We start from the raw sequence: 15,396 nt of genomic DNA, 5'->3' as shown, positions 1-15,396 counted from the left end.
TTTAACCAACGGTAACAAAAGCACTGCAATCCATGGAATACGCCCTAACAGGGTCTTCACTCTGACTCCAGTGCAGTACTAAGGGAGCGCTGCACTGTCGGAGGTGTGGTCTTTCGGATGAGACGTTAAACCAAGGCCCTGCCTGCTCTCTCAGGTGAATGTAAAGATCCCATGGCACAGCAAACAGGCATAGTGGTTAGCATTGTTGCCTCACAGCGCCAGGGACCCGGGTTCGAATCCGGCCTTGGGTGACTGTCTGTGTGGAGTTTGCACATTCTCCCCGTGTTTGCGTGGGTTTCCTCCGGGTGCTCCGGTTTCCTCCCACAGTCCAAAGATGTGCGGGTTAAGATGATTGGCCATGATAAATTGACCCTTAGTGTTAGGGGAATTAAAGACGTGGGGATAGGGTGGGATATGTGTTGGTGTAGGGGTTACGGGGATCAGGTGGGATATGTGTCGGTGCAGGCTCGATGGGCCGAAATGGCCTCTATCTGCACTGTGGGATTTCTGTGATTCTTCTGTGAGGAGCAGGGGGGTACTTACATTAGAACAGTGACTTCACTTCAAAAGTAATTCATTGGCTATAAAATGCTTTGGGACACCCTGAGGTCGTGAAAGGCACTATATAAATTCAAGTTCTTTATATATAACTAAAATATCATAGTCCAGGTATGTCCTGGGAAGGATCACTGTTGAGTGGCAGATCAATCTTGAGACTTGCCCAGTGGAAGCACTGCTCAACACCACTTGTTCCCACAGTCCTAGTGCACCACAATCCCAGCGGTTTTACAGAAACACCCCTGCTGTATTGGTACAATCCCTTCGCGCACCAAAGCTGCTCTTCATCGACATCATTTGATTTAAAGAATGCTGCAATTACAGGTAGACTGTCCTTTATCCGAACTTCCGAAAACCGAAACCCTCTAAAAACCGAAAGTTTTTTCGTTCAGCGTAAGTCGTGCGCACGGCATAACCAGAGTGGCGCACGACTTACGCTGAGCAGGGCAGAGGGTCACTGAGTTCCCTCCTGGGTAGGAGATTGCAGGCCGAGCTGGGCAGTGTGAAGGAGGTATACCGGGAGAGTGAACCCAACAATACAGCGGCCCGTCCGATAGCTGCAGCAGCCTGTCCGATATTCTTTTCTCCCCCCCGCCCCCCCCCCCCCCGCCCTCCCCCCCCCCGCCCTCCCCCCCCCGCCCTTTCGGATAAGGGATAGTGTACCAGCCTTTATCCGCACTTCCGAAAACAGAAAACCTCTGAAAACCGAAAGTGGTGGCTTACGGGGTGCTGCCCCGTAATACCTTCTGAAATCCGAAATTTTCCGAAAACCGAAACACGGCTGGTCCCAAGGTTTTCGGATAAAGGATAGTCTACCTGTACTTGTATAAAATGTTGTATTTACGTGTGTGTGTCCTCCCCACACCCAAGTAAGCTATCCTTTTTTCCAATCTGCCTGGACTTGTACCCAGAATGAGGGTAGCTTTTTGCCAGGCCACCCCCCCCCAGTCCTCATTTGACTGGCTGCTAGAATACATTAGGTAGCATCAAGGCTGCACTGAGTACTTGGTCTTTCACCACACCCCTCTTTCACTCCTTCCCAATTATGGGGAGGCACCACAGCCCGTTAGCACCTGCTAGTCAGTACCAATAGATCAACCAGCACACTGTACTCGTCCACTCTACAGCACTGAATGCTCAAGTACTGGCTCCAATTTCTTACTCAATTTGAACTGCAAGGAACAGTATCTGAAATATAACCGCTTCACAGAGCTATGAATCGAACCCTGTATTTCTGTTGGTGAGAAACACTGCACAGGCCAGCTTATGAACCCGTCTGCCTCTGCACACAGCAGTGTTACCTGCACAAGAATATTCACCCAACAAAAAGTTCAACTAAACCGTATTTAATGTGGTGGTGGGAGGAGATGGGCTTGGGATTTTTAAAAAATTCATCTGAGGAAACAGTATGGAATTAGCTTCCACCCTGTTTTTAAATCTATAATAACAAGGCTGGAATTACTGATGTGACAGCAGTGAGACATACCAGACCTTTGGAATTATTTAATTCCTAAGGAAGGGTGTTCTCACTGTGCATAAGTGAGTTTCAAGGTGATAGCTTGTTGGAATAATACTATCAAGTAAATACTCTCGAGCATCCTGAACTATCAGTAAGTGCTGCTGTGCAGAAAGAGTTTGCAGAGAAACTAATGATGGGATGGAAACAAGTTGGAGGAGAGCGTTAAAAATAAAACAGCCAAGACAGGGCGTTTACAGGGGCTTCAAAGCAGAACAATAGTTTAAAAGAAGTCCATGAAGTTGAGCAACCTGAATCCCAGCTGAAGACAAAAGCCATGCTTCACACCCACCTGCGTTAGTCCCCCAATATCCTTGACGGACATGTAGAGTCGATAAAGGTCCAGTGGTTTCCTGCCGACCGCAGGGAGATTGGTCATCATCATTCCCTTCTCTTCCATAAAGGCAAAGTACCGATCGATCCATATCTTGCGCTCCGGCTCCACACCCAGCTCATACAGTTTAGTGATCTTTTCATTAGTGGTCGTGGAAGAGCTGGTCTTCTGCAGAGAGACAGGTTCATCAGTTACTGATGATTAGATACTCAACAAAGCTCCAACTAGAGCCAGGAAACAGTTAGCTTGAGGTTTGCACGGACAGCCCGTACAGGCTAACCACTTCATCTAAACACGTGAAAATAACAAGCCGAGCGAGACCTGTTGCCCACACGACCGGTGTTTTGCTACAGTATTCAGGTTCCTCGATGCGTTGAAACAGTCATCGCAAAAAGTAAAACCACCCTGTACATTCAGAACAGATGCAAGGCCGGAGACAATCACCAACAGACACATACAGAAGCAAGTGCACGACTGGCAAGGCAGACTCAACATAAGCTACTTCGGCACCTCGTGGATTTCCCTGCTCAACGCATCATGGCTTACATCCAATTGCAAACCCAGGCTGAGAAACTAACAGTGCTGAAAATAAAACCACGTACTACAATCTAATCACAGTGGAAAGTTCCACTGAATTTTCACATAGAGATATTTGAGTGAAGCCCTTTGTAAGCACAGCCCTGAGGTTCTAAATTTTTTGAAGCTGTACATACAAGATGATATACCAGCCCTAAACCATCTAAAAAGGGCTCATCAAAACCAACTGATGTTCTGGAGTTTAACAGTTCAATGCACAGAATCTTGATGGATGGATGAAGAGTGTATGGGGTGTATAGAGGAACCCTCAAACTCAGAGGCAGGTTCCAATTGTACTGGAGTAACCTCGTTCTCTTTGGACATCTGATAAATCTGTACATTCTATAGGTGATTAACTGAAGACAGGATCAAATACGTAAACCCACAGGTCACATTTCTTACGAATCCACTCATTTATCCTTTGGGGCAAATCCTTCAGTCCTCAAATAGTACAGGATTTGCCTGTACAGTGACACTATTTTATAGTGACGGTTCTTGAAGTTACTGCCTAATTAAAATATTGTGCCAATGTGGCCGAGGGACAGCTCCCCTCCAGGAATTTGGCAATTATTTGAAGGGTAAGGAACTAGGTGGCACGGTGTTATAAAAGGACCTTCTTCGAAACCTATCTACGAGTGGTAGGTGAAGATCTCTGCAAGCATCTTTTGTGAAATTAACTATGACAGTTTCAACCCAGTTCCTAAAGGACATGGCCCCAAAATTCAACACACTCAGGCAAATACATTCGGAGAGGCTACAAAAGATGATTGGTGTTAAATGGCACTTGAATACACAGCTTTTCAAACTGGAGTCTCTAGACCCGAGGGAATCTGCAAGGCAATCTTCAAAAGTCCATGAAATCATTATGATCTCAGTCAGTGCCATCAGATTTCTGTGTTTTTTAAAAAAACTTAGTAGCACATCCCTGCTACTGTATACGGATACCAGTGCATTGCGCTTTCCATTGAGTAGATGACATTGTCTTTGGGAAGTTAGGTTGGGGGTCCCCTTGTGCTTGTCAACATTAGCTGGAGGACCCCCACTCAAAATAGTTGGACAAACACTGCACTAATACAATGGCCCAGAAATTCGGGTCGGGGGCTTCCCGCGGGTGCAAGCCCCCGACCTGCACTTACCTACCGCGCCGGCCATTGAGCTGTGGGCCCGCGTGGGATTCCGATCGTAGGGCTCCTCCAACTGCCGGCGCGCAGCGCTTGCGTATCCCAGGGGCGCAGTTAGTTCGATGTGTCCCCTGGGATCACGTGGGCCATGGGGAGCCAATCGGAGCAGTAAATGCTTCATTCATAAGTTTGACAAACCTATAAATACTATAAGCCCCAAAACATCACTAAATCTTCAAATAAATTTTAAAAACATCACATTTTTAAAATAAACTATAAATTACATGAAATAACTATTTTAAACAATTTAAATTTTTGAAAAAATTAATTACATTTTCTAACGGGGCTAAAAATAAACTTACCTTTCTTTAAAATGTTTAAAAATAATGAACCTGTGGGAAAAATGTTTTAATTTGAATTAATTCACCACTTACCTTGTAAAAAGCAGGCCTTGCGACTGCTTTTTACATGTCTAACTTCTGGAGACTTACCCTCCCGGGAAAACCTGCAAAAAAAACGTAAGTTCGATGCGCACACGCTGCCTCTCCTGCGTACGCGTTCGACTTCTGAACCCCTTCTTTCAGGGGAACGGAAGTGCCGGTTTCCTGCGCATGCACGAAACCGGCACTTCCATTGGGCTTACGGGCGAGTACCCAATGCGTACTCACCTGTGGAGACCTGAATTTCTGGGCCATTGTCGGAGGTTCAATTTAAGGCTAATTGTTGGGACACAGCAAAGGGAGTTTTACTCGCATCTACCATGTGCTGTAATTGACCTGGTGCCAACTGATGCTGACAATGGATGCCAGAAGTATAACATGCTCAATCCTCAACAATGGCAATCCTTCATTCCTCAAGCTCAAATGATCAGGAATAAATTAAACATAAGGTGTTCATATTGTGGTTCAGGAGAGTGGATCAAAGCCAGAGTCAGGCAGCAGCTGTTCTTTATGTGAAGCACAGCACCATTAAGTCTTCTCATCTAGTTCCCAAGTAACAGCAGTGACCCACTAACTGTATCCACCCCACAGCCTCATGATGAAAATGGAGTGCAGCGTCAGCCCTGGTTGGCGCCGAGCACTATCCCTGGCACCACCACACTTGTGTTCTCACCTTCGACTTGGGCTCAGCCTTCGTCATTCCGTCCGCCTTGTTGTTTGCTTTCTGTGTCGGTGGTAACTTTCCTTCCCCAAGCGTCATCATCTCAGGACTGGGAGTCATTCCTACAGGAAGGCAAGGGAGTGGTGTTAAATACTAGGCCAGTACAGGGTTAATCACTCACCAGAGGTCTAATCTACAAAGATTAGCTATACAGTTTTTTCTTTTGTGCTAAATAAGTTTAGAAGTTTTCCTCTAGGTTTCCTGCACATTCTTTGTAGTCCTTGGTGAATGGACGTAAAGCACGAACCACACCACCAATTTATTGCAACTGCGCAACATGATGATTAGGTACATTGCAATTACTAAACAGGAGAATTTGTGGTTACCATAGGTTTAAATGTTAGCTTGGCTCTGTTGGTAGAATACTCACTCGAGTCAGCAGGTGGTGTGTTAAAGCCCCATTCCAGGTCCTCAGCAAGTAATCTAGGCTGACACTTGAGTGAGGGCGTGCTGCATTGCTGGAGATGCCATTTTTTGGATGAGATGTTAAACCAAGGCCTCAAATGCAGTTTCTGGTGGATGTAAAAGGTCCCACGCACTAATCAAAGAATAGGGAGCTCTCGAGTCTTGGCCAATATTTATCCACAATCATCAAAAAAATCAGGTCAACAGACTGTTCAGCTGATTTGCTGTATGCGGGGCCTTGCTGGCTACAAATTGGTTGCTACTTTTGTCTACATAACAGTGTTGTCACTTCAAAAGTAATTCATTGGCTGTCCTAAGGATGTGATTATTGTCCAAAGGATGTGATTATGGTGCCACAGACGTGCAAGTTCTTTCGCACCATAGTCTTTCCAACAAAATACAGCATCAATATTTCTAACAGACTGAGGCTAGTTTTATTTAGCTTATTACAGAAAATTCCTTTGTTTAAAGCAAAACTTATATGGTTCACTGCTACATCAAGCATAGCATACTTCAAAACCTCAGCAACTTGGGGCGCAAGAAGCTCAACCATCCCAGAGCCATTCCGAGCACGGTTTACTCAACTCAAGCTGGCACAGATGAGTACATGGTACAGGACACGGAGCGGTGGAATTCCAGTGCCCTTACTACAGGCTTGTAACTGTGATCTGACCAACATCTCCCGTGTCGCACTGGTGTCATGCCTTTCCTCGATCCCTTAAAAGTGCGTTTACAGGTCTCTCTGCTACTGATTAACATGCAGTCAATCAGTAGCTCCAACACATACCCCGAATGTCCAACCCAAATAGTAGATATCCCCTTAAAAATCAGCTTGAATCATTTTAAGACAAAAGAAGAAAATCAGGAACAAGGAAAGTTGACAACTGGTCCCAAATGAATTCTCTTATGAGTCTGTACACTAAAGCTGTAAATAAGGCTAGTTCTACCCCTATGTGCACCTATCCTGTAATCTCTAACCTAGCACAAAGTATGTGCTCGTGTCCTACAGCCCTATGCTCACTGTCTAAGTTAACGATTCTGCTTACTTTAACCATAACCATCATTATTTTGAGGACCGGGACCAAGTCTTCCTTTGGGCTTTTCTCCAGCAATAATGAGTTCAATCGTTTGAGCATTTCTTTACAACTTAGTCCCTGAGGCCTGGACTCATTCTGCTCAGTCCTCTCTATCCTTTGAGGTAGGGCAACCACAATTCTGGCAGTCTGCAGTACTGGCCTCACCACTGATCTGTACGATGTCAGTGTAATTTGTTCTGACACTTGCCTTACCTACAGCTAATGAATATATTTCCTTTAATGTACTCTTCAACTAAGCATTTATATAGCACCTTTTACAACCTCAGGACGTCCAATGAAGTACTTTTGAACTGTAGTCACAGTTGTAATGTAGAAAACGCGGCAGTCATTTCTCACAATCATCAATGTGATAAATGACCAGATAATTTGTTTTAATGATGTTGGTTGAGGGATAAATATTGGCCAGGACACAGGAGAACGTCCCTGCTCATCTTTGAAATAGAACCATGGGATTTTTTTGTCAACCCGAGAGCGCAGGCGGGGCCTCGGTTTAACATCTCATCTGAATGACGGCACCTCCAACAGTGCAGTGCTCCCTCAGTACTGCACTGAAGTGACAGCCTAGATTACGTGCTCAAGTCTCTGGAGTGGAACTTGAACTCTCAACCTTCTGACTCAGAAGCGAGAGTGCGATCCACTGATTCACGGCTGACAAATGACTAGTCACTTCTGCTGGTTTTTGGTAAGTTTGCGATTAGTACTTTGTGGTAACATTTATCTGGCACAACCAGAAATAAAAAGAAATAGTTAAACCAGAAACCACATACATCACTGAGCATTACAATATTGTCACTGTCTTACTGCAATGTGCTCATCCACAGGGGGTCTGGTACCTGTGCCCTTACCTGCAGAGCTATTTGCCACGTTTCCAGCCATGGAATATGGAGAACCCTGTGGATTCATCATCCCAGCCATACTGTTCATGCTTTGACTGTAAGGGGAGCCAGTACCCATCATACCTCCCTGATTCAGGGTTGGATAACCGGGTTGCCTGCATTAGAAAAAGGGAAAAACATTTGAGAAACGAAAGAGTTAAGCATCACCTCCAGCTGGTGCACAAATCTTACGCACATTACAAAAGATTGAAAGTGCAGTGGTCATAAGCCCATCATACACAAATGGGCACGGATTTAGACTTCCTGATACCACTTCTAATGAAGATATTCACGTCCTTGTGGGCTAGCCAACTTTTAGGAAGGTGTGATGATACAACAAGTATTTATATTAGTGCCTTTAACGTAGTAAAACGTCCCAAGAGCGTTATAAAACAAAATCTGACACCGAGCCACACAAGGATATATTAGGGCAGATGGCCAAATGCTAGAGGTAGGTTTTAAGGAGCGTCTTTAAAAGAGGAAAGAGAGGTAGAGATGCAGAGGTTTAGGCAGGGAATTCCAGAGCTCAGGCCTTGGCAGCTGAAGGCACAGCCACCAATGGTGGAGCGACTGAAATCAAAGATGCTCAAGAGGCCAGAATTAGAGGAGCGCAGATATCTTGGAGGGTTGTGGGGCTGGAGGAGAGTACAGAGATAGGGAGAGGCGAGGCCATGGAGTGATTTGAAAACAAGGATGAGAATTTTAAAATCAGCTTCTCAGGTCACTGGCCTCCGTGTGTCATTCGAGGACTCTGGCTAATCACATGGTGCACCAAGAGCAACGGTCAACAGAGCGAGTGCACTTCACCACCGGACACCCAAGCTGCAATAATTTAAATATCTTCAGGACTGATTGTGCAATTGGTTAACCGCCCCTCACCCAAACACAAAAGTTTAGTATCAGATAATAGGAACGGGATTAGGCCATTCAGCCCCTTGACCCTGTTCCGTCAATCAATTAAGATCATGGAGTGGAGAGACCGATCAGCCATCTATCCACCTTGGTGCTGTAACCCTTACCCAACAAAAATCTACCTGTTTTGAATTTCACAATTGACCCCGCAGCCTCAACAGATTTTTGGGGAAGAGTTCCAGATTTCCACTACCCTTTGTTTGAAGAACTGCTTCCTTAACGGCCTAGCTCTCATTTAAGATTGTGCCCCCTTGTTCTGGAGACCCCCAGCAGAGGAAATAGTTTTGCAGTGTGATATGTACTAGCTTGCTGTACAATGCAACAGTAAATAACTGAGAACTACTATGCAAGCACTAAACAAAGACATAAAAAAATTAAACCTACTCGGACCTGTCATTTAGATATCAAACTCTGATAATCATTTTGTATATTTAATATCTTGAACTCCTAGATCCCGTCACTTTACCTAGTTGTGAGTTTAGTATATTTGACTTCTATTGAACTACTGGCCAGTTTAATGCTCCTTGCCACCTCCATCCTGCATCTCATTCTCAATGTGCTTTTCAGACAACAGTTATTATTGAACCTTTGACTCATTTGATAGAATAACCAAGGCTGCAGATTCATAGTTTTCACAGAAAAACCGGCAAAAATCCCGGGAAAATCGCGTAATCCATGTGATACCAAATTTAACTTTTTAAATCATCAAACTGCAGCCCTGACAATCAATTTTATACCAATCATTTTGTTCACATTAACTACTGGAACAAATGCGAGTGTAAACTTGATGCACCAACAGTAACATTGTGATTATGAAGATGTCCTGTGCCCGCCACACCCAACGTTGCGTGAGCTGCCGAGTATGGCATTCCACCCAGGGTCACGGATACTGACGGGTACAACGACTGTCTCCCACTTCACCCACCCTCAGGAACCCAGATACAGCAATGACTGGCTGGAAAACTAGCACCGTGCATTACTGCCTGATACACCACACATGGCTGTGATTGGACTGCTCAACCTGCTCGTAGTTGTTTACTTGCTGCAGTTCACTCCTGCGAAATCACACTAATCAATTCCCAGTTCAACTGTCAATCCCAATCCTCCTCATTACCTTCAGCACAGAAACGGAGACTAATTAGAATTCATACAATTAAAGATAGTGAACCTGCAGGCCCATGTGCTGGCAACCACAATACCTTCCACTCCACTGCAGCATTCTTCAGACAAATCCACCAGGATACTAATCCCAGAGATAGATGCATCTATATATACACATATACCATAAACGACCCCCAATTCAAGGATCCCTGCTCCAGCCCCAGTACCTGGTCCCGCTCTGGGACCCGCACCCACCCCCCCCAACCCGATACCCACCCCCCTCCTGCTAACTTTGATCAAATGAATGCTCCAGTAATCTGCTCGCAACCATTCTGCACAATGAGCTCAGGTTACAGCACCACATCTTACTATAACTAACATGTTAATAAAACACAATATCTCACATTCAACTTCCCAGTATTCATTCCCCTGAAACTTCACAGTTCATGCTCTTCTCCATTTTGTTGGTTCTCACTGCAGTGTCTTCAGTTTTGTTTTAATCGTTCAGCTATGCCTCCACTTACCTGTTTTGCACCGAGTTTGCGGCTGCATGCATCGCAGCAACTGCTGCATCCTGAGCCTTGCGGTTCATAGCTGGTGGTGGGCACATTCCTGAGGTCATTTGTGCCGATAGGTTTGCTGTATTAGGTGTCATATTGCCTCCATACGGCCGGTTACCCATCGCCGCAGGGCCCATCCTCCCCGGTGGCATCCCACCGTAAGGCGGTGCTGGACCCTGACCGTGCATTTGGTTGCCGGCGGTCATCGCATTCATGGTGCCTCCCAAGCCGTAGTTTGCGTTGGGCATTGTGTTATAGTTGGGTTGTCTGGGATAGCCCCCTGTTTAAAAGAGAAGGTGAAAAATAAGTAGAACAGAAATGTGCCTCAATCCATCGGAAATATAAACAGAAAATGTTGGAAATACTCAGGTCAGGCATCAGCTGTGGAGAGAGAAACTGATAACATTTCAGCTCGATGACCTCGTCAGTATTTTGCTTTTGCCTCAATCTAATCTGCCTCGGTCCAAATAATGAGTTGACCAAAAATACATTTCAACCCTTAGATGAAGAGGATTTTAAAAAAGTGTCTTGACAACGAGGAAAAGAATCCACAATAACTGAAGAATGTGAATTAGTGATCAGCAGATACATGATTGCACCTTGACACCCTGTAAACTCAAACACACACTAACCTCACTCCCAGTGGCAGCTCAGCACCATTAGAAAAGTAACGGCAAGGGAGAAACACAGCTCAAAGCGCTCATGGCCAGTTTGGCAAGAGACAGCCAACAGTGGTACAATAAAAAGGGAGGGAATCCCTTGAAGCACACTTCCCAAGTGTGGCATTGTACAACATGTGAGCAAAGCGACAAAGTTAATTTATCCAATTCTGTTAGTGTTAATAGTACAAGTCCATGATGAATTCACACAGCAAGTGTGCAACTGTCCAACTAAGTATTCACAGCAGAAAGTTGCTGAATTTCATTTGCACACATGCGATTGCACTTAAACAGGTGTTTACATCGTGGGAGACAAGTAGCCCATCTGCTAAATGCCCTTCCGGTGACGCAGGGTGCAATCAGTGCAGGCGGTTGGAGAGTCACATCGATACACATCGTCAAAGTTCCAACTCTTATACCCCAACTCGTCATACAAAACACCACACTCACCTTGAGGTCCATACTGGGCACCTTGAGGCCCATAGTTTCCAGAGTTATTCTGCTGATACGAGCTCATCCCAGCATGCATCTGGCCCCCAGAAGATTGGCGCGGAGACAATGCTGACCCTGTCTGCGGGGAGCTGTACTGAGGCAGCTGGGGGGGTCTCTGCATGTAACCTGTAGACGGGGAAAAGATACAGTTAAGTGAAAACCAGGAAAGGCTTTAAACTGAACATGTAATCACGGCAAAAGTAATTCACTGTCTGAAGCATCGAGACATTTTACTTGCATGGTAAAGCCCTGTATAAAGGGCAAGGATTTCTCCTCTTAAATCCAAATGCACCAAACTTGATCAATTTCAACTCAAACTCAGAACCCATTCCAACTAATTGCCCTCGCCCAAACAAGTAACTTCAGTCTGCAATTCAATTATTAGAGATCTGGGATAAAATATTCATTAAAAGTTTCCCACTTGCACATTTTATCAAAGATACTTTCGCCATCATCCCCATCCCACCCCAGACAGCTCAGAGTTTGTGTGGAATATGAGCAAGTCATACAGACCAGAAAGGTCTCGGGTTCAATTCCTGGTATGTGCTGAGTTGGCTGGTCTCAGTAGTCGAGGCAGAGACCAATGCACCTTTGAAGGGAGATTTAGATAAACATTGACAGTTGAGAAAGATACAGGGCCATGAGGAGGGCCAGTGGAATTAGGTTTTGGATTACTCAAAGGAGCGAGCAGAGACACGATAAGCTGAATGGCTTCCTTCTGTTCTGTAAGCTCCTGGACAGCAGTAATTGGTGTGCTCCAATTGGCCAGGTACCAGTGTGTGTGTGTGAGAGACTGGCACCTCATACTGTACCACAGCACGACCAATGCCCTCAGGAGGGGGAAATAATTTGCCAGAAATAGAAAAGCCTTTCAACTGTAACACTAGTTTAAAAACCATTTCCTGCTAATATCAAGATAACTAACTGCAGCATGGCACCTCTAGTCCGCATGTTAATACGTTTACACCTTTTGTATCCATGGCAGTGAATTATTTTAGCTAGAGTATTGAACACAGATTGAATATGGTTTGGTATTCTCACTTTCTAGTCAGCTGCACGGGTTGACTGTGAACTCACCTCGGTCCTGCCCCATAGCAGATGGGTTCATGGCGGGGTGTAGAATTCCATCGGACTGACCGCTTGGAGGGCGGGGTGGCATCTGATTACCTGGCATGCAAGGAATTCACAAGTTACTCGTTACCCAAAGGAACGAGGGAGCATTGCTGCAGGATGCAGTGGAGTGGGGAATGCAGCCCCTTCAACAAGCAATGGGATAAGCGGAGTACAGTATTTAACCCAGCTGATGCTAGAGGAACAGATAGGCGTGCAGCTCGAACACAGGGTGTCCTGGTTGGGAGGCAGATGCCCAGCTGCATCAATTTTTAACGCGGGGTTTGAGGCAGAGTCTGCGGTTTCCATCCGTTTTCTGTAGTCCTCTCGCATAGTTGCTATTTTTTTTTTTTTTTTTTTTTACATTGAGTCCACTTTAGTGCCGTATGTAACTATCAGCAACCATCTGTAAATAAGGCTTTGGGGGTCTGAGCTGCTGAGAAGATGGCGGGACTTATTTCAGAGACAAATTTTTGTCCTTAACCGTTGCCATTAACTCGGCTACAAGTAAAATGCAGCTAATTTAGGGAGTGTGTCCCGGGACATTCTACATGCATGTTCCTGAAGATTGTTCTGCTCTCAGTCTCTTGGTCACCATTGACCGGAAACTTAACTGGACCAGCCACATAAATACTGTAGCTATAAGAACAGGTCAGAGGCTGGGTATTCTGCAGCGAGTGTCTCACCTCCTGACTCCCTTCCCACCATCTGCAAGACACAAGTCATGAGTGTGATGGAATACTCTCCAATTGCATGGATGAGTGCCGCTCCAATAACACTCGAGAAGCTCAACACCATCCAGGACAAAACAGCCCGCTTGATTGGCACCCCATCCACCACCTTAAATATTCACTCCGTGCACCACCGTGGCTGCAGTGTGTACCATCTACAAGATGCCCTGCAGCAACTCGTCAAGGCTGCTTCAGCAGCACCTCCCAAACCCTCGACCTCTACCACCGAGATGGACAAGAGCAGCAGGCGCATGGGAACACCACCACCTGCAAGTTACCCTCCGAGTCACACACCATCCTGACTTGGAAATATATTGCCGTTCCTTCATCGTCACCGGGTCAAAGTCCTGGAACTCCCTCCCTAACAGTACTGTGGGAGTACTACCTTCACCACACGGACTGCAGCGGTTCAAGGCGGCAGCTCACCACCACCTTCTCGAGGGCAATTAGGGATGGACAATAAATGCTGGCCTTGCCAGCGACGCCCACATCCCAGGAACAAATTTTAAAAAACCACGTTACAAAGATGTCAATTAACCCTTTCAGTTTTGGCAATCTTGCGCTTTCCAATTTCCCCCTACTATTGGCAAAGATAATAAAACTCAAGTTTTAGTAAGACGACATGACGCAGAATAGCCGTAAACATTCTCATCTGATGAGATAGGTCTTCATGCAGCAAACCATGAAACACACACACATACACACACACACATACACACACACACACACACACACATACATACATTCCTACCTGGTACAGCTGCTGGGGACAGCGGCCCTGACCTGGACTGGGTTACGCTAGCTGGCGATCCTACAGGTGAAGGTGATGGGCCGCGGATTCCAGGCAGGTGTGGGGAGGTATGAGGAGAGAACGGTGACTGTGCAGGGTTACTTTGCTCCCCTTGACTGCTGGAGATTCCTGATGTACTCACTCCTGGGCTCAGTGCCCCCTCTGTCCCAGTCGGCAAATCATCAATAGAACCCGACAAATCCTACAAACCCAGAAGCACAATTAGTTCACCTGCTCTTCTTGTGTAATAACATTTATGTCAGATTTTTTTTTTTTTTTTTTTTAACTGATAATCGTGAACTTTTCTCACTTCTGCAAGTACTGAAATGATGAAAATTATTGGTTAAAGAAATGAAGCAAAGCTGGACTATGCATCATGTGGGAACAGTCTCCCGGGGGACCAAACTCATTAGAAACTATAAAATACAAACCAGTTTCCTTCATTAATGAGTGGAAGCAATCATCTGAACAGTCTTAACAAAACCCCTTTACTGCACAACCCCAGTCCATGTTCTTCCTGTACGCTCATCTCCAAACAGCCGCCTCTAGCTGGTAGGGAACTGTTGCAAACTGAGCCCCCCCGATACCCAGCACCCCCCACAACCCCAATACGAACACTGCTCCGTGTTCAATGACTGGAGAAAAACCATCAGGTGGACGGCCAACGGGCATGTCCCCCCACACAGTCCAGCTGAAACTGGTCACATCACACAGTCGGAGAGTCTGAAATTGGGGCAGCAATGTGTCAGGCACCAAAATAACTCGAGATATAAAATAAGGCAAGAAACAGAAATCACCCAATATATATTGGCTGTGGAATAACTCAAAATATGTCTTTAGCTCAAAAAAAACATTTGCTTTGGGAGAGTTGCTGTTACACTACATCAAATACAAAGAGTTGTGTTTATATAGTGCTCAATTGGGGGAGGGCGCCGCGCAAGGGGGAGGGGGCGTGTGTCAGGGGAGTGGCACTGCGGGATGGGGAGTGGAAGGGGTGCACTGCTGACAGTCACGTTTTAAATGCAGATCTCAGCACACCGTGACCTTTGAGAGAGTTCAAAATGATGGACTTGGAGGGGTGACGCCTCACTGCACATCTTTTAAAACCCAACTCTGGGATAGGCTGATGTTAAGCTTTCACTTTAAACCGTGGGTGGTGGGGTTGGAGAGTGGGTATTCACGCCTGCTCCTGCCACGTTTTAAGTGTAGCCCTGGCTGGCACAGCCTGTCAGTCCGGGATTACCATCCTCTCATGCACAATGACATCATCACATCACATTTAAATTACTGGAACTACTTTTTTCTTGCTCTTTGAAAATGTGTTCAAAGCATTAGACAACAATCGAGTAATTAGCTATCAGCTGGAGACAGGACAAGGGCCACAGTTAAATCTCCCCA

The 15,396-nt window shown here is 45.7% G+C and overlaps 1 protein-coding gene across 11 annotated transcripts in view; it reads right to left on the bottom strand.

Moving 5' to 3' along the window:
* LOC147103266 (AT-rich interactive domain-containing protein 1A-like) overlaps window positions 1–15,396 on the bottom strand; it is a 120,956-nt gene that overhangs the window by 28,606 nt on the left and 76,954 nt on the right. For 8 of the 11 annotated variants that reach the window (XM_085962723.1, XM_085962724.1, XM_085962725.1 and 5 more), the window contains 7 exons: window positions 13,960–14,200; window positions 12,445–12,534; window positions 11,326–11,493; window positions 10,181–10,496; window positions 7,614–7,759; window positions 5,219–5,328; window positions 2,367–2,576 (listed from right to left, as the gene is read on the bottom strand). In XM_085962723.1, the coding sequence (XP_085818849.1) occupies window positions 2,367–2,576; window positions 5,219–5,328; window positions 7,614–7,759; window positions 10,181–10,496; window positions 11,326–11,493; window positions 12,445–12,534; window positions 13,960–14,200 (1,281 nt within the window). The remainder of the gene's footprint in view (window positions 1–2,366; window positions 2,577–5,218; window positions 5,329–7,613; window positions 7,760–10,180; window positions 10,497–11,325; window positions 11,494–12,444; window positions 12,535–13,959; window positions 14,201–15,396) is intronic. The other 3 variants (XM_085962719.1, XM_085962722.1, XM_085962729.1) reach the window with 1 other exon arrangement.

This window comes from Somniosus microcephalus, chromosome 20 (assembly GCF_052327205.1).
Source record: "Somniosus microcephalus isolate GS21.2 chromosome 20, FLI_Smic_1.0, whole genome shotgun sequence".
NCBI lineage: Eukaryota > Metazoa > Chordata > Chondrichthyes > Squaliformes > Somniosidae > Somniosus > Somniosus microcephalus.
Note: the sequence above shows the minus strand (reverse complement) of the source record. Positions and strands in the feature narration are given on the sequence as shown.